A 23084-nucleotide genomic window follows, 5' to 3' on the forward strand; every position below is an offset into this window, starting at 1 on the left:
CAGAGCAAAGCCCTGACTGGCCTGGTAGCCGGCAGGAACCAGGAGTGCTTAGTTAAATTGCCAGCACATTAAGCTGTAGGGGCCTCTTTCTGAGCCATCAGGATTTCAGGTTTCCCACAAAGCCTAATCTGATGCTCTGGGAGGGGGCAGGGGAGCCAGTCTTTCTGGGGCTGTGCTGGTGGGGGACCTGGCCTGGGAAGTGGCCTTGTCAGGCTTGTTGAGAGGGATGGACCTGTCCCTTTTTAGTGTGTCCTCTCAACTTGGCAGGGGGCAGAGCTGGGCTCTTTTCCCTCTCTCCCGCTATAACCTATCCTTTCATGTCCCCAACTCCCTTTCTCTGTTAATAGCTTTTTTCCTCTTTTTCTGTCCCTTCTGTTCACTGCCGCTTTCTCTTTCCATGCTCCCTCTTGCTGGGCCTCATTTTCTCTCCATTGTCACTTTGAGGGCTGGCTATTTGAAGTTCCGGGAGTTACAATGCTGTCCCATATGTCCCAGTGACTAGATTTAATTCAGAGGTCCCCAACCTTTTTTTCTGAGGAGGAGCCAACCTTTACTTCCCCACTGGCTTTCAGATAGCATCTTAGCTCGGTTACTGACCAGACTCCCTGAGCTGAGTGGTTGGGTGAGGTGGAGGTGTCTTTTCCCCACTTGGGGGTCCCAGTGGTGTGGGGAGGGAGTTGTCAGGATTTGCTGGCGTTGTTGGGAGCTATCACACAAGCTGAGGTCCACGCTTGGGGAGTCCTTCGAGAAGCTGAAGGCAGAAGTAAATCCTACATCCAGGCAGACCTGTGGTTTCTGCAGAGAACCGTATATGAGCAATAAAGGCTGGAAAGGGGGTCCTTGGCGAGGCGATCCTGGAAGCCATGAGACCATTTGCAGCTGTGGATTCTGCTCTGGAGCTGGGGTTTTCCATGTGGCAACTGGAACAGAGTGTTTTCTCACTGGTAGTTTAGATGGTTGTTGGAAGCATGGCTTTCCGTTTAGTAAGTTAGGAGATGGGATTATTTTCTCCTAAAAGCCATGTGGCAGACTTTACCCAAAGATGATCAGTAGGGGTTTTAACTTTTATTGTCAAATATGTGTGGAAATTACATATAACAAAAAAGTACAGTTGAATGAATAATTATATTCATTAATATAACTGTAATGTATTCAAGTTTAGAAATAGAACTTTATTTTTAAACCCAAATGGGGTAATAGAATGCGTTGTGTTGCAATTTGCTGTTTTGAGTCTGTTGGCGTTTTTCCATATCAGCACATGTAATTCTGCCTCATTCTTAAAGGCCAAATAGTGATGCCATGGTTTGGAAGCTCCATGGTTTATTTAACCATTCCCATATTGGTGGCCCTTTGGGATGTTATACATCATGTGCGTGCGTGTGTGTGTGTGTGTGTGTGTGTGTGTGTGTGTGTGTGAGAGAGAGAGAGAGAGAGAGAGGTGTTATATAGCTATTATAAATAAATGCTGTAATATCTGTGGAGGGGGTATGAAGTTGTGTGCATTCAAAAATTTTTTTTTGCATACCAGAACTAGTATATATCTGTAAGATAAATTCCTAAAGGGTGAATTGCTGGTTCGAAGGATAGGGTGGTGTTACTTATTAAAGGTTTCAGTTAAAAACATGCCTTTATTGAAGAATATGTAAGAAAACAGAATCATCACTATGTAAAAAGAAAGGATGTTTCCTCCAAACATTAGGGAGGAATGGTATACCAATGCCTAGACAGCTTAGGTAGGCTATTTTAGTTGTCGATAGATATTTTCAGGTAGCAGTTATTTTTTTAATGGCTGTTTAGTAAGTGTTGATGTTAGATTTTATAGAGCAACAAGTATGGATCCAGCCAGAGGTTCTTTATAGAAAGCTTTATACAAAAAAATGTTACCGGGTGATATGTTACGTCTCTGGAGGGGAACTTCTCTGGATTTTCTCGAAGTCTCCCAGGCTGGCTGAATGCTAAAATATGCATACCAAGTTTAATGTTGGAGGGAGGTGAGATTGATTGGCTGTAATATTTTCAAATAATGTTGATAATTATATAATATCCACATAAATATCCACATAGTAATGTGGATAATTAACATGGGGATGACTTTTTAGACTTTGTTACTAATGTATCAGGACAAGTTGAATATGCTTACGTCTTTGTGTTATCTTAATGTTGGGGATGGTGGCTTAAAGCACTAACCAGAATGGCATTACCAAACCACGTTGCTAAATAGTCTGCAGGATTTTAGGTTCCTCTCTAGTTTTTGTTTTTATGTCAAATTCTGTGTGAGAAAGGAAAATTAGATGCTGTTTGAAGCTCTTCATTACTCTAGGACAGGGCCTCCAGAGATAGATGATCCACCATTATTTCTCCAACTTTCACGTGCCTTTTGATGCCCTTGTTCCGTGAAAGGTGCCATTTCTGAGATATGCGTCATTGTGTCCTCCACAGAGAGGCTGCAGGCCAGAATGTTGGCACAAAAGACATGCTCTACTACTCATTCATGGATTATATGAGGGCAGCTCAGGACCTGGTAGAACTGGCGAACAAACGATCCTGAATGAGGTAGGGGATGGCTAATATTTGGGAAATTGACACCAGAATCAGTGTTTGGACAATGATGAAGTAACAGTACAGGTTATATACTTCCAACCTGCCCCCCAAAGAAAATCAACTTAGGAAATGGTGGCACCGCAAAATGTGTTAGAAATGGTGAGCAAGTTATAAGATCACAGATCTTGCCCATGTTGTGATAATTAACTCTCACGGGTCTCCTGGTGTTGCTCTGTTGTTGGGAGCATCACTACCTTCTTTAAAAGGTCAGTCCCCTGCTGTTGCTAGTCCCCGGGGCTCTTGTGTAAAGTAGTCCGTGTCAGGAGTAGGTTGTTCCTAGGCGAAGGCCCGTGGTTCTGGAATGCCTGTCCTTGTGGTCTGGGCTCTGGGGTTCAGAGTAGAGGCCATTTGTTGCTTCTCAGCTGTGCTCCCTGCCCAGTCAGTTTGTTTGCGACACAACTTCCTGTACTGGTGGGGCCATTCCTGCACACTTCTTGCACCTGTTTCAGTAAAATTACAGAACTCATTAAGGTGACTGCCTATAGTGAGTTTTGTCTCGTCTTTATAGCCAAACTATCACTATACCCTAGCAATTTGGAGAACTTCCAGCATTTTCCATCTGATGCAATAACAGACAAATGGAAAGAGCCATTTTATTTTTACTGTTAGCAGTACCAAAGGGTGAGAGCAAGCCAGCTAGGATTTTTTGCCTCATACCCCTGGTACTGGGATGTCGTGTCCTTAATATTGTTGAATGCTGTTTATCGTGGAATAAACAAATGGTTAGGTTTGCCAACAGTACCAGACAAGCATAAATAAAGTTGGGTGAATCCTTTTACAAGAGGTAATAACTGTAGAAAAGGAAGCTGCAGTGAAATGGAGGTTTATTCTTAGCAAGGCTGTTTGTGAGCTGACCCTTTGGCCTCATCCCATCCTGTCTACTTTGGCCATAATGAACCCATTCACCTCCTCCAGTGTGCTCAGGTCTTTCTCACAGGCGGTTGTCTCTTACCGGACAGTGAAGGGTGAGTAGTCAGGGATTTCTGTTTATGCTTAACTCTCAATGTGATAATTGCTTCCTCTCAGTAGCTTTCTCTGACTTCCAGGACTCATTGTCTCTACTTTGAGCTTGCTGTGCTAAGTGCTTCCTCCCTCTCAGCTTGGTTTTGTAATTGCTGACATTAATGTCTGCCTCTCTCACTAGCCCCAGTGGAAGTTCTTGCTTACCATTATGTCCGTAGTGCCTGGAACCGCTGGTGCTGGGTCACAGTGGGTGCTTCTGGAAGTATTTGTGGAATGAACAAATGACTATGAATGGAATAAACCAACATGCCAGTGCTAAAACTTAATGAAAACTGTAAGCCTCAGAGGATAGAGCGGCACAAAACCAGTAATTCTAAAGCTTTTTTTAGCCCAACAAACCATACCCAAAATTATGGGTATGAGAATCAAGAAAAAGTGAGGGACCTAGAATATAAATACTCTGTTTACAAAGGTCTTGTTAAAAGGCCAACAAATCAAGGAGTTAAAAAAAGACACAGAGGAGGTCGTTAGAATAAGATCTGCTCTCATGCTTTTAAACTTTAAGACAATTTTATAAATTCTGAAGGAGGATATGTGAGGATGGAGGGATAAGCATGACTTCTGGCTTTGGTGATAACAATAGTTTCAAGCAAAGAGGTCTGTATGTAAGCAAGAGAATTTTTTCCTCCTGTGTCTGATACTCAGCCAAGTGACTTCTTAGTTTGAAGCAGAAAGAAAACATTTAAAGAACTTAAGGACCTGAAGTAGCCTGTGAAAAAAGAATTATAATTACAGAAATGACTAGAAAAATTAGTGAGGAGCAGATATAAAAGAGGTTACCAATAAGGGTTAAATTAGTAGTAGGAAGGGATATCAGGGTCCTGTGAGTGGATAGATAGGAGGCCTACAGAAGTGTTCTAGCAGTTAAGATGAGCAGCCTGAAAATATTAGAAGGCACTAAGAAAACCTTTTTTTCCCCTGACTATAGAAGTTCCCTTATTAAAACTTCCAGAAATGCAAAAGAATATAAGTAACAATTGCCCATAGTTTCAGCACCCAGGGAAAACCACTATAAGTGTTTTTTTTTTCCTTTTAGCCAAATTTTGTCTGTCTGCTGTTACTGTACAACTTAAAGTGTGAGAATTTTAATGTACAACTCAATGGGTTTTTGTAGTATTCATATAAACATGACTCAGCTCAAGATGTAGAACATTTCTATCATTCCAGAAGGCTCCCTTTGTGCCTCTTCCAGTCAATATCTGTAGATTCCTTTTGGCTGTTCTCAAACCTCATATACATGGAATCTTACAGTGTGAAGTCTGTTGAATCTGGCTCCTTTTATTCATCATCATCTGTGAGATTCATCCACATGTAATACTTGTTCTTTGTTTCTTTCTTTTCTTTTCTTTCTTTTTTTGCTGGACAGTTTTCTGTTGTATATACCACAAGCTATCTGTTGTGCTGTGATGAGCATTTGGACAGTTCCCACTGTGGGGCTATTATAAATACAACTGCTTTGAATGTTCTTATGGACTCACTACACTTTAGTCCACATCTGAGAGTAGACTTACGGGGTCATAAATACTGATATCAATAATATTTTTTCCATTGGGGCTGTTTAGTTTTTCCAGAGGAAAGTTCTTTACTGTATTCTCTTCAGGGTCAATGCCAGGCTACCAGGCATCTTGTAATTAAAAAATAATAACAACTTTGAAACATACCATTCTTTCCCGTGTGTCTACTTTGTTTGAGGTCTTATCTTACAGGACCACTTTCTGAAAGCATAGTTGCTGGTCTTCTCATTGTATGTCTGAATGCTAATCCTGGGACTTGGAGCTTGTCTGGAATGGGATCGCCACATTGCAGTGTTCAGTGCAGTCTATTAATGGATCTTGGCTGCTGCTTGATTTGAGCTTATTTGAGGCCCTAACTTATCTTTAATAGTACGACTTCCAGTTTACATTTGACCCTTGGTGTAACACCCTCTGGTATAGTAGGGTGTGTATTTCACCTGAGCAAATTTATAAAGGGAAAATGTTTATGGTGCAGAGTTCAGTATCATACCTTAAATTGAAAGCTCATTTGTGTTTTTTGTTTTTTTGTTTTTTTTTAATTTTTTTTTCAACGTTTATTTATTTTTGGGACAGAGAGAGACAGAGCATGAACGGGGGAGGGTCAGAGAGAGGGAGACACAGAATCGGAAACAGGCTCCAGGCTCTGAGCCATCAGCCCAGAGCCCGACGCAGGGCTCGAACTCACGGACCGCGAGATCGTGACCTGGCTGAAGTCGGACGCTTAACCGACTGCGCCACCCAGGCACCCCATTTGTGTTTTGATTATATTAAGTGTTTTGCACTAGACTGTATCAGTATTAGGTAGCCTTTGTTTTGTTTTTGCTTTGGTTGGCTTCTGTACAAACTTGGGATTCCCAATTGATTAAGCAAAGTCGTGCTTTTCAAATGCCAGCCCCACGATCTTTGATCTCAGCACAGATGCTGTTTCTGTGGCTTTCCCTTTTACTGGAATTTTTTTAACGTGAAGGAAAATGAAGATAGATGCAGATTTTTATCCCTTTAAGATGACTGTGTGTCTTCAGAACACAGGGACAGAAGAAGGGGGCACGGTAGCTGGAGTGCCTGCGTGGTGTATGCTCTTTATAAGTGCCTCTTGGGATTTCCCCCCCTAGACATGAAGTGATTCCTCAGGTAGAAGGAGAAAGGTACATCCCAGAAATGAAGGGGAAACATGATGGAGGGAGGAGAGAGGACACATACATTTTTGAGGGTTCCAGGGGGAGAACAGCATGGGGATAATGGGGATAGATGTAAGTAGATAGATCAAGATGAGTCATGAAACACTGAAGTCTGAAGCTGTAATAGTTTTATACGCTTTGTTCTTTTTTCCTTCCCACGGGTCGCTGTTCTCAGAACAATGTCTGCAGACTTTGGTCCGGACTTTGCTAGAGTGAGAATGATCATTACTACAGGGTCTTGTTGGACTAATCAAGATAAAATACTGTTTCAATGGGATTAGGCCCTTTCACAGGAGACCCCACTCCCCATATACTGAATTTCTGGAAAGCTTAGTTACGATGACTGTGTTCTTCTGTGACTTAAAAAGTAAATAATGGAATAGCCATTGGGGGGGGAAAGGTCAATGAGAGTGAGTTCTATTGCAAACAAGCGCTCACTAGGTTTTCCACAGCCTTCTTGGTAGAAGTCTTTGCATTAGGATAAGGCGAAAGCCATTCCCAGGTCAGAGTGTGATGTCATGTTGGCAGAGAGCAGAGAAGGGAAAGAACTCTAGTTTTTTTCTGAATCCTTGTTAGGCCCCTGGAAAAATAAGAGCCTCTAAAATGAGGGACAGAATGCAGATGTCAAAATAGAGACTCTGGAGCCATTCTGCTTCCATATTATGAAGTTTGAATTTATAATCACCTCCTTCAAGTGACACACTCACCTCCTGCTGGGTTTAAGCCCCTGCTCCTATCTAGCTGTCTGTTTACCACTTTTCTAAAAATCACTCTCCTTCTGTCTTCCTTTTGAACCAGTTGCCCAAGGCATAGGTTTGAGCCTCACTTATCTCCGTACCTCACTACTTAGCACAGTGCCAGGCGGTCAGCACTGTATAACTGTACGTGTGCTTGAATGTCGCTCAGAGGAGTTCATTAGCCTACTATACTATTGGTTCCTAGACCTGGAAGTTCTGTAGAGGTCTAAAAGGTTAGGGTAGGTTTCAGCCTGTTTTCTTTATAAACTGTTATAAAGCCATCTGGAATCCCATTTCTTTTTTCTCTTGCTCTGCTTTTCTGAAGTGCCTGCTTCACCTTAAGGCTGGCTTCCTCAGGGCTGAGAAGCCATGTCCTTGCCAGGCTCAGTGTGTGCCGGAGTTCAGGGAAAAGGGAGGCTGGGAATGTGTTCGGAGAGCGCCAAGCTCTTCTTTTTCAAACCACTTCAGAACCGATCCCAGCGGCCGAGGGATGCCATGTGTGACTGACTTAGTTCTGGATTCCTTGAACCAGTCTTGATCACAAAGGGGAAAGGGTGACCTGGACTGGGTTAGGTAGCCCTGGTCTCACCCTGGAGCTGGTACGGAGGCAAGAATGGATGGATACCTGACTGGAAATGTGACCACTATTGTGTAGGGGGATGTGATTGTGTGGGATTCATCCTGCCACTGTTGGACCTGCCAAGTCTACTGTTACTTGAATCCGGATTTTCTAGGGAATGTTTATACTTATTTTGTTCTCTACATATGTGTAAAGTCCCTTACAAATTTATCGATTGTATGTAATGGAGAACAAGTAGTGAAATTATTAAATTTTGAGTATGAGAGTCTTCCTTCTGTTAACTTTTTAATTGGGGATAGAAGACCTCTGAATAGGTAAAAAGTTAAATATCAGTATTGCAGGTGGGTAACAGTGCAAGACAGTAAGATGACAGATAGCACGTTCATCCAGAATATGTACTTTGCATTCCCCAGTGATACTTTTAATCTGAAGTCCTTGGAATGTCAGGCACTGCAAGGGTTGCAGGGTTGATGGAGAGGAGATACCGGCCCAGCAGACTTCAAGCCCAGTCATGAGAATGGTTAACGAGTGTTTGGGGGCTGGGAAGCAATGGCCTGTCTCACAGAAGCAAACCACCAAGAACAGGAACCTATACACACAAATGTGGGGGTTCCTGGTGAGCCCTCCAGGGTCCTGGGAGCCTGGATGGTCTGAGGAGATGCTCAGCATCCTGTGTGGAGAGCTCTGCCCTCAGTCCAGTGAAGCCTGGACACACCATTCAACTGCTGAGAGCCGTGGGTCTTTGGTGGGTCATTGCCGCAGTGCTTCTTGTTAGAGGAACCAGTGTGGCCCAACCCTGGTTGGGCTGGTTCAGCCTCCACTGGTCTGACTCAAGATTAGTGCCGTTAGACTTTCTGCCTTCTTCCTAGAGCTATGTATGCAGCCACATTTGTGGACATTTGAGAGAATTAAAAAAAAAAATCCTATTCTTGTACCAGGCATCATGCTAAGCTCCAGGGTCATAGTGATGATCCAAAGATGACCTGATCCCTGCTGTCACAGCCTATGCCTAGTGAGGAAGGCAGGCAGAAGGTATATAACCAGGTACATAAGCTAATTAGTCAATTGTGGGAATGGTGAGAAAGAAACAATGGGCAAAACTGAAGGTTTACAAGAGGTTTGAGATCCTTTAAGGGATTTTGTAACTTTATTCTTGGGTTGAAGTTTTTTTCCTAATGATTTCCACGGATTAGATGAGAATAATTTTCATTGTTTGTCTCTTAGGTACATTCTGCAGGTCCCCGATGAACCCAGGGAACCCTCCACCGTATCCGGGCCCTGGTCCGACGGCCCCGTACCCACCTTATCCACAACAACCAATGGGACCAGAGGGCTACCCTCCAGGACCTATGGGGGGACCCTACCCACCTCCTCAGGGTTACCCCTACCAAGGATACCCACAGTATGGCTGGCAGGGCGGACCTCAGGAACCTCCTAAAACCACAGGTACTGGGAGTTGGGTATGTGTATATGTGTATGTGGGTGTGCATGTGCACAGTCCCATGTCACCAAAGGAAATGTTTGCATGTTTTCTTTGGCAGAGAAGGCACGCTAGCCTTTGTGTGCTGTGGTTGACGTTCCCAAGGCTTGGTGACCGCTTAAGGTAGCTTCTAACTCCTGGAAGGACTTCTTTCTCAGGAGGCCTGCATCAGTTCTTTCTACTTCCTCTATGTCTCTTATCCCTCTGGGGCTGATGACTTCCTGGTCGATGTGTTTTCTGATGGCCCCTTTTGGGGTACCGGTGGGGGAAAGTACTGATTGGGTTCTTGCCCTGACACCCAGTTTCGTATTTTAGATTTGGCCTGCTGGGATTATTTTCTCTCTTGGTTTGTTGACCTCCAAGTCATCCTCTTGTCCCTACTCTTGGGTTGATGTTCTTTGCTTAAATGTTTTCATAATTCTCTTGAACTTGCTAGCTGAGTTTTCAGCAGGCCTATGAGTCCTTCTTGTGTGCTAGAACAGTGCTACTCAAAGCTCACTCTGCAGATAAGTGCCAGTCTGTGAATGTGATAAGTACAGAAAGTACGAGTAAACAGAAGAACTTGTAGAGTAATTTGACATTGCTGTGACATTCAAGCAGGTGATCTTGCATTTTACAATACGTCTCAATCTGTGGTGGATTAGAAAGGATACGTCTTGAGAAGCACTGTGCTAGATGTCTTGGTGACTGTTAGAACTGTTGTATGACCTTCTGGTTTGCTCTTTTACAGTGCCTTCAGCTTTTTAGATTAGCTAATTCTTTTTTTTTTTTTTTTTTTTAATTTTTTTTTCAACGTTTATTCATTTTTGGGACAGAGAGAGACAGAGCATGAACGGGGGAGGGGCAGAGAGAGAGGGAGACACAGAATCGGAAACAGGCTCCAGGCTCTGAGCCATCAGCCCAGAGCCTGACGCGGGGCTCGAACTCACGGACCGCGAGATCGTGACCTGGCTGAAGTCGGACGCTTAACCGACTGCGCCACCCAGGCGCCCCTAGATTAGCTAATTCTTAATGAGTGCTTGTGTGCCAAGTGGTCTCTTAAGAGCTTTATGTACATTAACATTTAATTCTTGGAACAATCTTATGAGGTCGTTCCCATTTTACAGTGAAGTCATTGAGTCACAGAGTGGCATACGGACTTGGCCAGCTAGAAGAGGCAGATTCCAGATTCGAATCCTGATGGTTTGGCTTTGGAATCTGTGCCAATAACTTTTTTCTCCAGCTGGATGATTTTAGATTTATCTATAACTGCAGGTACATCCTTCAGCTAAAGTGAAAGTGTGTAGTCCATTCTGTCAACAGCTTCTATGTAGAAACTGTTTCTGATTCAAAGGAGGGAGGTCTTCTTAGTTATTCTTAATCTGTGTCTGGTAATCAGTAAGGACTTAATAAAGGTGTGTTGAATGGGTAGGTAGCTGGGTAGATAGCTAAGCAGAATCTAAGTCTGTTTATGGTTCAGAATTTTGTTTTTTGTTTGTTTTACTATAGAAATTGTAGTAAAAATATCTTTGTTTTTCTTTGTTGGGAAACCAGTTTTTTGAAAACCATGTGATTGGAGGTGACAGGTGCTTGTGGGAATGAGGCTTACCAAGGAGTATACTTGCAATACATTTGGGGTCTCCTGGGATGATATTTAATGATAACAACTGTAACAACTAGTATTTCTGAAGCCTAGTACCTAGTACTGGCCTCATGTAACTTTCACAAGAGCCCTATAGCTTTGGTCCCATGTTACAGAGGTAGAATCTGAGGCTTGGAGAGGTTGTGTGTCAGTTATCCCTCGTATAACATACCACCCCAAAACTCAGTGGCTTAAAACAACAATGATTTATTCTCATGATTCTGTGAGTTGGCTTCGTATGATCTCTCCTGGGGTCACTTAATTCAGCTGTCAGCCTGGTCGGGGCTGGTATGTCCCAGATGTCTTCATTCACATGAGTAGGGCCCTGGTTTACTTCCACGAGGCCCCTCTCTACCTGTTGTCTCTCATCTACCCTGGCTTGTTTGCATGGTGGTTAGCTTCTAAGGGGGTGAGTGTACGATCTTGCCAGCCTTTTCATGTCTAGGCCCAGAAGTGGTCCACCATCACTTACCCATATTCTTTTGTTCAAAGCAAGTCACAAGGCTGGCTGGATTCAATAGGAGGGGAAATAGATGTCATCGATACCCTGCCCCCCGCCCCCCCGATTTGGTAACAGCTTTATTGAGAGATATAGTCGGGAGTTGTATGACCATCACCGCTAATTCTAGAACATTTCATCACCCCAAAGAAAGCCATATCCTTTAGCAATCACTCCCATTTCCTTAACCTCCCCCTCCATACATCTGTTTTATCTCTGTAGATTTGTCTGTTCTGGACATTTCTTATAAAATGAATCCTATAATATGGCCTTTTATGACTGGCTCTTTCACTTAGTGTAACGTGTTAAAGGCTCCTCCGCATGTGTCAGTACTCCCTTCTTTGTGTTGCCAAATAACACCCCATTGTATGGATATATCACATTTTCTTTATCCGTTCATGCTTGGGTTTCTACTTTTTGTGATGAATAGTAAGTCATGGCTATTATAAACATTCATGTAAATTAAACTCTGTCTCAGGAGGAACAGCATGTGAATGTAGAGCAGGAGGAATTGTTGGTGACCCTCTTGGCAGACGGTTTACCGCGTTCCACTCTGTACCCAGCAGTTTATGTCTTCCCCAGCCCTCCCCACGCACAAAATACATCCATCCCTTCCAAGACCAGCAGGTGGCTCATCAGTCATTACATCCACTTCAAGTCAAGGGTGTCATCATCTGGTATCTGTAAGTAGACGGGGCTTCTCCCCTGCCACGCTGCTCCTGTGACTGCCCACCCTGCACACCTCAGAGGTGAAACGAAATGTCACTCCTCTATGAAGCTTCCCCTTTGGTATCCCACCTCTATGGTAGAAGTAACCAATCCCATGTGCTTCAGCTGCAGCCTATACAGACTTCTTTCAGAGCACCTCCTCTCTGAATTAAGTTAATTTTTGTGTTCTGTCTAGTTTACCTCCTTAATGTCTGAATTCAGTCAACTTAGCTGGTGCTGTCTTAGTGCAGGCTTTCAGCATTTGTGTTACGTTTCGCCAAGGTTCTTAAGACTGCAAGTGACAGCATCTCAGCCTTAAAAATTAACCAACAGTAGAGGGTTGCCAGAGACCTGAGTAGAGGCTGCAAAATGACAGATAGTGACCAACACAGACACAAAAAAGGGACTCTGAGAGGACAGAGATGACACAAGGAACAAAAAAACCTGTGAGAAAAAAGGGGGGAAAATATCTCTAATAGCCTTAGATATGTGGGAAGATAAATCTTAATGAAATAAGAATAGGGATGCTATATAAAAAGGAACTCGGGAAACAAAAGCATTTAGCCAAGAAGACTGTGAAACCAACCTCAGCCCAAGGAATAGGTCCAAAAGACTCATTCAGATAGCTAGATCTTGCCAAACCAGAATTGAAGGCTTTTTGCCACAGGTGAAAGGTTGACATAGTGCTATGTAACAACCACCCCAAGTTAGAGATTCTGTAATTTGGAAAGGGCTTGGGTGGAAATCTCTGCTCCCCATGGCATCTCCTGGGGCTGGAACATAGATGATAATCGAGGCCCTTGGCTGGCTATGAGATTTATGAACTCTTCTCTTGGCTCTATACAGCATGCCTAAAGGGGTGCTCTTGGGTTGGCTTGCATCTGCAGTACAGAGAAGCCGTGTGGTTTTGCAGAAGCTTCAGAAGGGAGAGGGTTGTGGGAGCATGATGGCAATCTGACTGCAGTCAGAGGGAGAGTCAGAAGATACCCACACTTAGACGCTACTATCTTTACGTGTGTTCCTAACCAGTGCACTTCTTCACTCCTATGGGCTTTGTTTCACACTCTTATTTCCCTTGAAAGTTTCATGTAAGTTCAGCCATATTCTGTCAACTTGCTGTTTTGGTGAAATCTTGTACTTCCGGTTCTTTATAACAAATAATTGCTCTTCCAAATACCAAAAAAACCCCACAGAACCCCACATCTGATGTCTCTCTTTCCCCCTTCTCCTCTACTTGGCCCCTCAGTGGGACTAAGTTGGGCATCCTGACAACACAGTGGCCTCAGGAAGTGGGACTCCTTCAGTGTCCGTGTGCAAAAAAAGAGAAAAAGGAAACAGACTTTAGTTAATTTCTAGTTTTGAAAGTTGCGGACTTAAAAAAAGGATGCAGAAATAGTACAAATGATTTCACCCAGATTTCCCCAAACCTTACATCACTACCATGTAACAATCCTGCCCAGGCCCGGAAGACTCACAACAGCACTTGGATCCCGCTCCATGGCCCAAGCAGCCATGGGCCTGTGTGGGTGGGATTCAAGGGGGGTGAGACAGAGTTCAGTGCTTGGGAGGACAGTGGCAAAGCCACACTGCAGAATGGCATATGTGTTGGGGGACCTTTGCAAGCCCTACAGCAAGTCCCAGTGGTGATAGGTAGACTCCTGTTCAGTGAGCCATTCTAACTAACAAAACTGCTGGTAGGCTCTTGCTGACCGTGCCGTAGTTACAGAATTGTTCAAAGTGAAAATTTAGAACAATATCTCCAGTCTTAGAAAATCGATTTAAGGAAGATTTCTGTGAATTGGTGAGAAAGTCGTGAAAGAAGAGACATTTTAAAATGCTGCCACCTGGAGCCTGCTTCCAATTCTTTGTCTCCCTCTCTCTCTGCACCTCCCCCGTTCATGCTCTGTCTCTCTCTGTCCCAAAAATAAATAAACGTTGAAAAAAAAAATTTAAAAAATAAATAAAAAAATAAAAAAATAAAATGCTGCCACCAAAATCAAAATGACACCCCTTCAGATACCCTCAGATCATCAGCAGTGGAGGTCCTCAGGTGCTCGCCCGGTTACTCGCCTTCCAAGCTCATGGCAGACCTTGGAGTCTCATGTGGTCCTTTCTGCTTAGCCCTAATGTGACCTCACAATCCTCCTTACCACGGTGCCCTAGGCAGTGGCTGTGAATAGGCTTGAATCCAGTTGAACTGGATGAGATGAAGCCTCTTAACCATTCCTTGTTGGCTAACCTCCTCCTTTTAGAGAGATTTAAACCAAAGCCCAGAGAGGTTTAGTGACTTCCCCAGGGTCAGCGAGTTCAAGAAGGATGTAGTCGTGATTCCAAGCTAAGTGCTTTTCCTCATTTCATCCTAGTGCTATGGGCCCGCGTGTTTCACAGCAGTTCTCAGACTCCCACGTCAGGAAAATACCTACCTTTGCAGCCCATTCCATACTCCCCCGCTGCCACCATACCCCACCCCCAGCCACCACAAACAAACACAAAAACCTGGTAGTTTAGAGCAGGGCACCAGATTCCAAGTAGTAGGCAGAGACGAAGTGGATTATGATTAATCTGGATTCAGATCCCCTTATTAACACCGGGACCTGGGCAGGTTACTTAACCGCGGTGATCTTTGCATGCCTGCCTCCCCTTGGAAGCGTCCCAGAGGCTTTCTCTCCTTCATCTCTGCCTCCCACAGCACCTAGAGAAGTGCTGCCACGTAGTATGTGCTCAGTAAATGTGTGTTGGTGGAATGGAAATGCTGCCATTTCGAAAGGTGGTTGTGAATTCAGGTGAGTTGTCTGGGTCCCTTTCCCTCTGCGCTCCTTCCCATGCTATTTACCTCTTGCGAATCCAGATACTGGGATTTTATACATGTTCTTCTGGGTTAGGACTGTGATATCAGGCAAGGTATTGATTTAAAATGAAAGAAATTCTATTACAGCAGAGTCCTTGGGATGTCCCCATGGAGTTCAAAAGCCCAATTGGCCTTTGAACTGGGTTTCTAGGCCTGCAAATCAGGAACTGAAAGTGACCTTGGTACAGTTCTTTGTAATTTGAAGATGCAAAAGGAGAGTGTCTGTTCCAGGAGTGCCCTACTGGGTCATTGGCCAACCAACTAGAAGTTCAAAGTGGCCTCTCCTTTAGTCCAAGGTCAGCAGTTGGGGGGAGGGTGGTGATAGAATGGCATATTTCTCCTTCTGGAGGCTCTTCTTGGTGTCTGACACTGCTCTCATCAGTCATTATGAGGATAGAAGAGGAAGGAATTTAATGATCTGGCATCTCTGGCTAATTGGCTTCAGGTGTGGAATTACAGCCTGGCTTGTGGGAGCCTTTTATGCCTTTTCTCATCAGAAACTCCGATCGGGCGTTTTCATTGCCCTGGGAAGCCTTTCCAGCATAAACTCCAGCTCAGAGCCGCCTTTGCCGGGTATCAGATGACAGAATGTCCCAGTGAGGGCACTGCCCGGTGCCACCAAAAGCAGCGCTGGCTTAGGAATCTAGGTGGAGTGTCTCATTTCCGGGGTTCGGGTTTTTTTTCTGTAAAGCTGGGATGACAGGACTGTGATGTAGAATAAAGTAATACGCCTTGTACAGTTTATGGCACGTTTGTGGGCAGAGAGGAAGTTTAGTTTTCTCCTTCAGCCCACGTAAATTTTCTGAATTTTTGCTTATGGGTGGATGGGGGTGGTGAAGACAGGAAGCCTTCAGGGGCGAGGTGGGAAAGCCAATTGCTGAGTGTCACTTGGGTCTCCCCTGAGCATCCCCACTGGCCTGAGGCACCTGGGACAACTCCTGAGTCGCCCTCTGCAGTCATGGCCACATGGCCAGTCTCCCTCCCTGCTCTCGCTCCTGCTGTCTGCTTTCTGTTTGTTCAGACTCCCTAATTGCTTTCCATGTCACTCAGAGTAAAAGCCAGAGACCTTCCAGTGACCAGCAAGGCCCTCTCAGAGCCAGCTGCCCCCTGCACCCTCTGCCCCGCCCTCTCCGGCTGCCCATTCGCTCACCAGGTCCACTCCCCTCCAGGGCTTTGCCTTTTCTCAGAAATCTAAAGGAATATGTTCTCGTTTCTCGTAGTCTGCAGGCACGTAGTCATAGAGGCCGTCCAGCTGCCTCCCTTCACCCTTTGCCTAAACAGGCACCCCACCCGGGCACTCTCTATCCCTGTTCTCATCTCCTTTCCCTATGTAGTACTATTATGTGTTCCTTGGCTGCCTCTCTCCTCCTGCCGGAATATAAGCTCCTTTATACATACATATATGTACGGCCCCTTTGTATGTTAGGTTCACTCCTCAAATAGTTCCTACTATTTGTGGAATGATCGAGCGTCCTCTTCCCCCCGAATATCCTCTACCTGCTCAGGTGTCTTGTGAGTCGTTCTCCTTTAGGCCTTACCTGGGGTTCTTTTAGTCCTCGTCTGGGGAGAATCCTGGGAGTGGTCCTGAGAGCCGCTGTGTGCCGGGCTTGGTGCTGAACGTTGTATATCCTTTATTGTTTAATTGGCCTGACCACTCTGGGAGGTGGGTCCTTTCAAAGGAGGGGTTTTGCCAAGGTCGGAGCTAGTGAGTGGTGGGGCATTCTCATACTCAGTTTCACTGGGGCCTGTCTCTGCTTCACTGGCTCTGCTCGAGGAGAGGTGGTCCGCGCCAGTGGGCTCTGCTCCGCTGCTGCCTTCACCTCCTGAGGTCTGCGCTCGGCGTACTTGGTGCCTCTTTTGTGCTTCTTCCTTGTTGGTCTCCTGGTTTATCTTGGCCTCCTGGTTCTTTGTGGCAAGAGTTGGCTGCCTTACAAAACGCTCCTTTACATCTTATCCTCAGTTTCTCTTTGTTTAGCCTGTTTAACCTTTGTCCTTCCTCTCACATCTCTTAGCCCTTAGCCTGGGTAATTCGTTTGAGTCTTCTGATGCCCAAATGGTGTTCGCATGGAATTCCGTAGAATGCCCTTGTGTTTCACATGGGACTGGGCCAGCGTCTTTAAGACTCGAGCCAGGCCAGGGGCACCTAGGTGGCTCAGTCGGTTGAGTGTCCAACTCTTCACTTTGGCTCAGTTCATGATCTCACGGTTTTTGGGATCTAGCCCCATACTGGGTTCTGTGCTGACAGCGTGGAGTCTGTTGGGGATTCTCTCTCCCTGTCTCTCTGCCCTTGTTCCGCTCGCACCCTCTCTGTCAAAATAAGTAAACTTAAAAAAAAATTAGCCAGGCCTGTCATAATTGAGAAGCTGTGGTTTCTGACCCAGGAAGTGGGCTTAGTCACATATACTCTTTGCTGTGAGGAAGAGACAGATCCAGTGGCCAGAAGGATGGTGGCCTCTAGAGAGAGAGAGAGAGAGAGAGAGGAGGAGGAAGATGAACAAGGAAGGAGTAGGAGATGGACACAGTTCGTTTCCCAGACCCAGCACAGTAGCTGGTCGTGGGACTTGAGAAAGATCTCCTGACAGAATGAATCCCCAGGCCCTGTGCAGATGAAAGTGCACACCTGGAGACGGGAGTTGACTGTGGCCTGATGCAGCCTGAACGCGGCCCTCAACTAAGGGAAGATGGGCTCCTTTTGGGGTCCCCCTGGTATTTGTGGCTCTTGACAAGGGCTCTGACATCACCTATTTCTCTCAGCCATCTTGAGGGTCTCTTTTCCCTCCTCAGAGATGGCATGGGCCTTTATGGCTCATTGGCCTGAGAACTTGTTGAGCCTTGCTTTGGAGGAGAAGCTGTTCCTTCTCTTTGCAGTGTTCTGATGGCTTCCATTTAGGTTGGAGGCTTTGCTACTGGCTTGGGTTTCTGTGTGAGAGGCCAGAGGTTTTGATTTCACTGAGGCCTCGCCAGGCCTCTCTTCCCACGTAGCTTTCGTAAATGGTATTTCCTCTGTATGACTGAAAAGTGTTGACACCTCTCTTGGCTCAAGTAACCCTTATTAAATCCTTCCCATCTTGCTCATGTGGCACTTCAGCGACGTTGAGTGCTACTTTCCACCCCCTAGTCTGGGTCAGCTTTCTGTCCTCCACTGGTTTGTAATTTTTTTAATCTTAGCTGTAGTTATAGAATTAAGGTCTTCCATGATAGCAGAGACTTTGTCTAATTACACTGTTTGAGTCCCCAGTAATTGTTTATTGACTGATGAAAGATGAAGAGGAGTTTAGAGAGAGGCAGGAGAGGGGACAGGTGAGACTCTGGAATGAGCTTTTTCAAGTTTTTCAACTTTGGGCTTGAATTTGCAGAAAAGACTTTGCACTTCCTTTCCCTCCCTCGTTTTGTCTGTCTGTTTGTTTATTGCCTTTTGGAGACAGCATGCAGGAGTGAGAGAGGCAGAGGGAGAGGGAGAGGGAGAGAGAGAGAGAGAGAGAGAGAGAGCGAGCGCGCGCGAGCATCTTAAGCAGGCTTCACACTCAGCATGGAGCCCAATCTGGGGCGGATCTCACAACCTGAGATCATGACCTGAGCCAAAATCAAGAGCCGCTCAACTGACTGAGCCACCCAGGCGCTACCCGAGCAGAAAATTCATTGTGTAGCAGGGAGTGGAGCTCCGTTAACAATACTTGCTATCAGCTATGGGAATGATCACAACTGAGAGATGGAGCGTTGAGTCATTTTTGCTTCCGTGAGTGCTGGCCCTCACTTCTTCGCTGGTCCCTAAACATAGTAACAACTCACATACAAAACAATTTTTTAAATTCCGGTCATAATCCAGATATGCCATCGTCTCAAATCATTTTTGCATTTTTATTTCCCAGGCAGTTCTTGCTTACATGCACGTGTCATTTGTACCTGGCTGCCATTGTAGTGCAGAGGGCATTGCATATACGGTCTTCCTTCCTTTACTTGATCAGAAGCAACCTCCCTATGGGGCAAGATTTCTCAACTTCATTGTTGACGTTTGGGCTGGATAATTTTTTTTTAAGACTTTATTTTTGGGGTACCTGGGTGGCTCATTTGGTTAAGTGTCCAATTCTTGATTTCGGCTCAGGTCATGAGCTCATGGCTTGTGAGTTCAACCCCTGCATCGGGCTCTGCTCTGACAGTATGGAGCCTGCTTGGGATTCTCTCTCCCTTCCTCTCCCTCTGCCCCTACCCCACTTGCTCGCTCGCTCTCTCAAAAAAAAAAAAAATAAAAGCTCTCTGAAAAGATTTTATTTTTTTTTTTTTTAATTTTTTTTTTTCAACGTTTATTTATTTTTGGGACAGAGAGAGACAGAGCATGAACGGGGGAGGGGCAGAGAGAGAGGGAGACACAGAATCGGAAACAGGCTCCAGGCTCTGAGCCATCAGCCCAGAGCCCGACGCGGGGCTCGAACTCACGGACCGCGAGATCGTGACCTGGCTGAAGTCGGACGCTTAACCGACTGCGCCACCCAGGCGCCCCTGAAAAGATTTTATTTTTAAGTAATCTCTGTACCCTACAGAGGACTTGAACTTACAAACCCAAGATCGAGTCACATGCTCTACTGACTCAGCCAGCCAGGCACCCCGACTGGATACTTTTTGTTAAAGGTGGGTGGGGTGTCTCCTGCTTTGTGGGATGCTTAGCAGCATCTTCACCTTTATCCACTAAATGCCAGTAGTGGTTGCTCACTTACAGCAACCAGAACGTTTCCAGACGTTACCAGAGTCCCCCCTAGGGACCCAAATCACCTTTGAGGGCCATTGCAGTAGAGTCTGCATAATGAAAAATTTAAGTTGCCCATTGTTTTTTGAACCCAGTGGAGGAAAAGCATTCCTAAACAGTTTCATCAGCAGCTGAAAAATATATGCCTTTTTCTAGTGGTCTGCCCAGGAGGAAGGCTCGGGAACTTGGAACTATATTGAACTCCCTCTTGACCTCTGGCTGGACAGGCTTTGTTTCTGAGCTTCTCTTTAGTCTAAGACTGGAGAATCTGGGTGTTTGATACCATTCCCTATATTAAAACCAGCAGAAGGTCACCTGGCTGGCTCAGTCAGTGGAGTATTTGACTCTTGATCTCGGAGTTGTCAGTTCGAGCCCCACATTGGGTGTAGAGATTACTTAAAAACAAAATCTTAAAAAAACAAAAACAAAAAAACAGCTGAACAATAAGAGCTTGAGTCTAGTGGTCCAAATTTTTAAGTGGCTTTTTTTTTTAATGTTTACTTTTAAGAGAGAGAGAGAGAGACCAAGTACAAGTGGGGTAAGGGCAGAGAGAGAGGGAGACACAGAATCTGAAGCAGGCTCCAGGCTCTGAGCTGTCAGCACAGAGCCCGTCACGAGATTGAGAATCACAAACTGTGAGACCCTGACCTGAGCCCAAGTCGGAAGCCTAACCGACTGAGCCACCCCAGGTGCGCCTAGTGGTCCAAATGTTTAAATATTTACTGTTAATTGTTAATTATTAAATAGCTAGCTAAAGAACAGAGTTATACTTCAGTGGTTGCTATGTGTCAGGCGCTTTTATATATTAATTCATTCAGTCCTCGGAACACTCCTCTGAGATAGGTCTTAACTATCCCCATCATCTAGATGAAGAATCTGAAGCATAAAAAAAAAGGCTAACTTAACTTTTTCATGGTCGCGGCTAGGAAGTGGTGGAGCTGGGATTCAAAACCCAATCCAACCCCAAGGCCCATGCCCCTCCGCAGCTACCATTTACTGGGTACCTAGTGAGGTGCTTGATGCTGGGCTGAGAGCTTTGTGGACTTGGCTTCAGTTCTCAAAGTAGTCCTTCAGGCTGAGTAGTTATCCCGGAGTTTACAGGTGTGGAGCCAGAGTCTTAGAGTTACGATATGTTGCCCCTGGGCCCCCGGATAGCCGACCCAGTGCTTCCCTGTGTCACGTGGCCTCCCATGAATGAGGAAAAAAAATTTTCTACCTTCATCTTCCTTTTTCCCTTGTGTCAGGCATTAAGTCAATGTGAACTCTTTCTTTCTTTTTTTTTTTAATTCTTTTTAACGTTTATTGTTGAGAACAGAGACAGACTGCAAGCGGGGGGTGGAGCAGAGAGAGAGAGAGAGTGAGACACAGAATCAGAAGCAGGCTCCAGGCTCTGACCTGTCAGCACAGAGACCGAGCAGGGTTGGAACTCACAAGCTGTGAGATCATGACCTGAGCTGAAGTTGGACGCTTAACCGACTGAGCCACCCAGGCGCCCCAAATGTTAAATATTTCTGATTAGATCTTATTCTTCAGGTGGTCTGTCAACATTATCTCATTTAATCCCTACAGCAGTCTTGGTGGTTTCCCATTTTAAAGATTAGGAGACTGAGATTCAGAGAGAGGAAATAACTTGCCTAAAGTCATAAAGTAACTCATGAGCCGTGAACTGAATGAACCCAGGTCTGCTTGATTTCACACCATGTTCTTAACTTTTATGCTCTTTTGCATTCCATTAGAGAATATCCTTAGAATACTTCAAAATTAGCAATAGCTACTGGTGAGGAGTGGTACAGGAAGTGGGCTCTACTGGTAAGACATGTTCTTTCTGGGGACACTCAACTGCAACTCTATTCCGTTCTTTTCACGAAAGCACGTGAGATTGGCCTTGAGTGAATGTGCTGGGCTCTTGGTACCGAATTTGACTCTTGTTTCACACAATTGTGACTTCAGGGTTTAATTTGGCAGATTTGCTCAGCAAGGCCCGGTGCTTTAACAAAGTCCCTCTAAGAACTGCTGTAGGTGTCATGGACCTGGGCATTGTGTGAAGACAGTCTGGTCACAAAGACATGGGAACCATAGGCCCCTAAAGATGGCCTCAGGTTTTTCTGTTTTCTTGGATTGAGAGATGCATTCTGTTTGGGTCACATACTTTATGCGAAACACTCTCTTCTGCCTTTTCAAAAACATTGGCCTGCCCAGCACTCAGGGGTATTGGAGTATAAAAAGGAAACTGCTTTTTGCAGATCCAGTTTACTGAGTTGCCTGGTGGGATGTGCTCAGTGCCTGCTGACATAGCAGGCCTGTTGGTCGCACCTGGCTGGCCTGGGGAGACAGAAGATGTTGGGAGTCTTACCTACTCCCAGACCAGTTTGCTTCATTGTTCTTTGCCCCTTTCCACCCGGGTGTGGCCTCGGTTTTCTGCTCTAATACTCCTTTTACCTAGTCTTCACATGGGACCTATACATTCCCTTCACCTCTCACAGAAGCTTTTTAAAGTTACATTTAAAGTTACATACAAACCATGAAAAAATTGGTTTGGTGGACAAAAAAAAGCCGGCAGACTGCTTTGGGTAAAAGGCATCTAGGGAAATTGGAAGGTGCAGATGGGACAGAGCCGGTCAGTCCCTAGGATTGGAGCCAAGACCCTGGTGTTGGAACTTTCCCGTGAGCGTGGGGTCACCTACGGTGGCAGGAGTCTTTCCCTAGAACATTCATACCCTCCAAGTAGTAGCAGGCATTTGCTGTGCTGGAGAGGCCGGCTCCAGGGTGCTACCTGCACCCCCAGTGGGTGGCACGGTGCCTGCACATACCTAGCGCCTGCTTTCCAGTGGTCACTGTGGTTTGCCATAGGGGGGAAAATCTATATTCTGCTTATATTGTGGCTCCCCAGAGTTGAGGTGCTCTAAAAAGCAGGACACGGCATAGGATGATTATAATGAAAATGCTAACAGTGAAGATGAGGCTCACTGTCCGCATCGTTGGATGAGGGCTCAGCCCAACAGCCACTAATACTGTTGTGGTGACCACATCCACCATGATTGGGGCCCAGGAGAATGGCTTTTCCCACACCCCGACTAAGGCATCTGCCCCACTGCAAGCTGCTGCTCCTGGGTTGTATTGCCATTCTCTCACAGAAACATGGCCTTGTTTTGAAAATACCTTTTTAAATTACAGAGATAGCTCTTACTTACAGAAAGTAAATAATACCCTAATTTTGCTACCCAGAGATAGGAGTTAACATTTTGGTGTGAATCTTTTGTGCCGTGTTTAGTTTTTTTTAATGCAGCCCTTTTTGAAATTCACTTAGTATGTTAGTCTCATTTTCAATTCCTTAGGTCCTATATATCATCTGCTGCATCTTGGCCCTGTAGACTATGCACGTTAAGGAGTGGTGGTTGCTTGTCATCGAGGGCTCCATTTTAAACGTCAGTCTCGCACTGCTGACTTCACACGGGAGTGTGCCCCCAGCACGAGTTACTGTTGTTACGAAAAATCTCAAAACAGTGTAAAACTCTAACATAGATTGCTTTTCTTTTCCTTTTTGCCTTTTATTT

General features: G+C 45.2%; 1 protein-coding gene and 2 long non-coding RNA genes across 3 annotated transcripts in view; 1 reads left to right on the forward strand and 2 right to left on the reverse strand.

The window, feature by feature from the left end:
- Positions 1 to 23084, forward strand: part of CYSTM1 (cysteine rich transmembrane module containing 1) — a 43216-nt gene that overhangs the window by 7231 nt on the left and 12901 nt on the right. Inside the window, exon 2 of the mRNA XM_045490596.1 lies at positions 8858 to 9079. Coding sequence (XP_045346552.1) covers positions 8878 to 9079 — 202 coding nt within the window. The 5' untranslated portion in view covers positions 8858 to 8877. The remainder of the gene's footprint in view (positions 1 to 8857; positions 9080 to 23084) is intronic.
- Positions 5093 to 8565, reverse strand: LOC123604479. Its single transcript, XR_006715344.1, has 2 exons — positions 5885 to 8565; positions 5093 to 5641 (listed from the first exon to the last, which is right to left on the reverse strand). It is a non-coding gene; the product is annotated as an uncharacterized LOC123604479 (long non-coding RNA).
- Positions 10575 to 14422, reverse strand: LOC123604475. Its single transcript, XR_006715342.1, has 2 exons — positions 13933 to 14422; positions 10575 to 13785 (listed from the first exon to the last, which is right to left on the reverse strand). It is a non-coding gene; the product is annotated as an uncharacterized LOC123604475 (long non-coding RNA).

This window comes from Leopardus geoffroyi, chromosome A1 (assembly GCF_018350155.1).
Source record: "Leopardus geoffroyi isolate Oge1 chromosome A1, O.geoffroyi_Oge1_pat1.0, whole genome shotgun sequence".
Taxonomy (NCBI): domain Eukaryota; kingdom Metazoa; phylum Chordata; class Mammalia; order Carnivora; family Felidae; genus Leopardus; species Leopardus geoffroyi.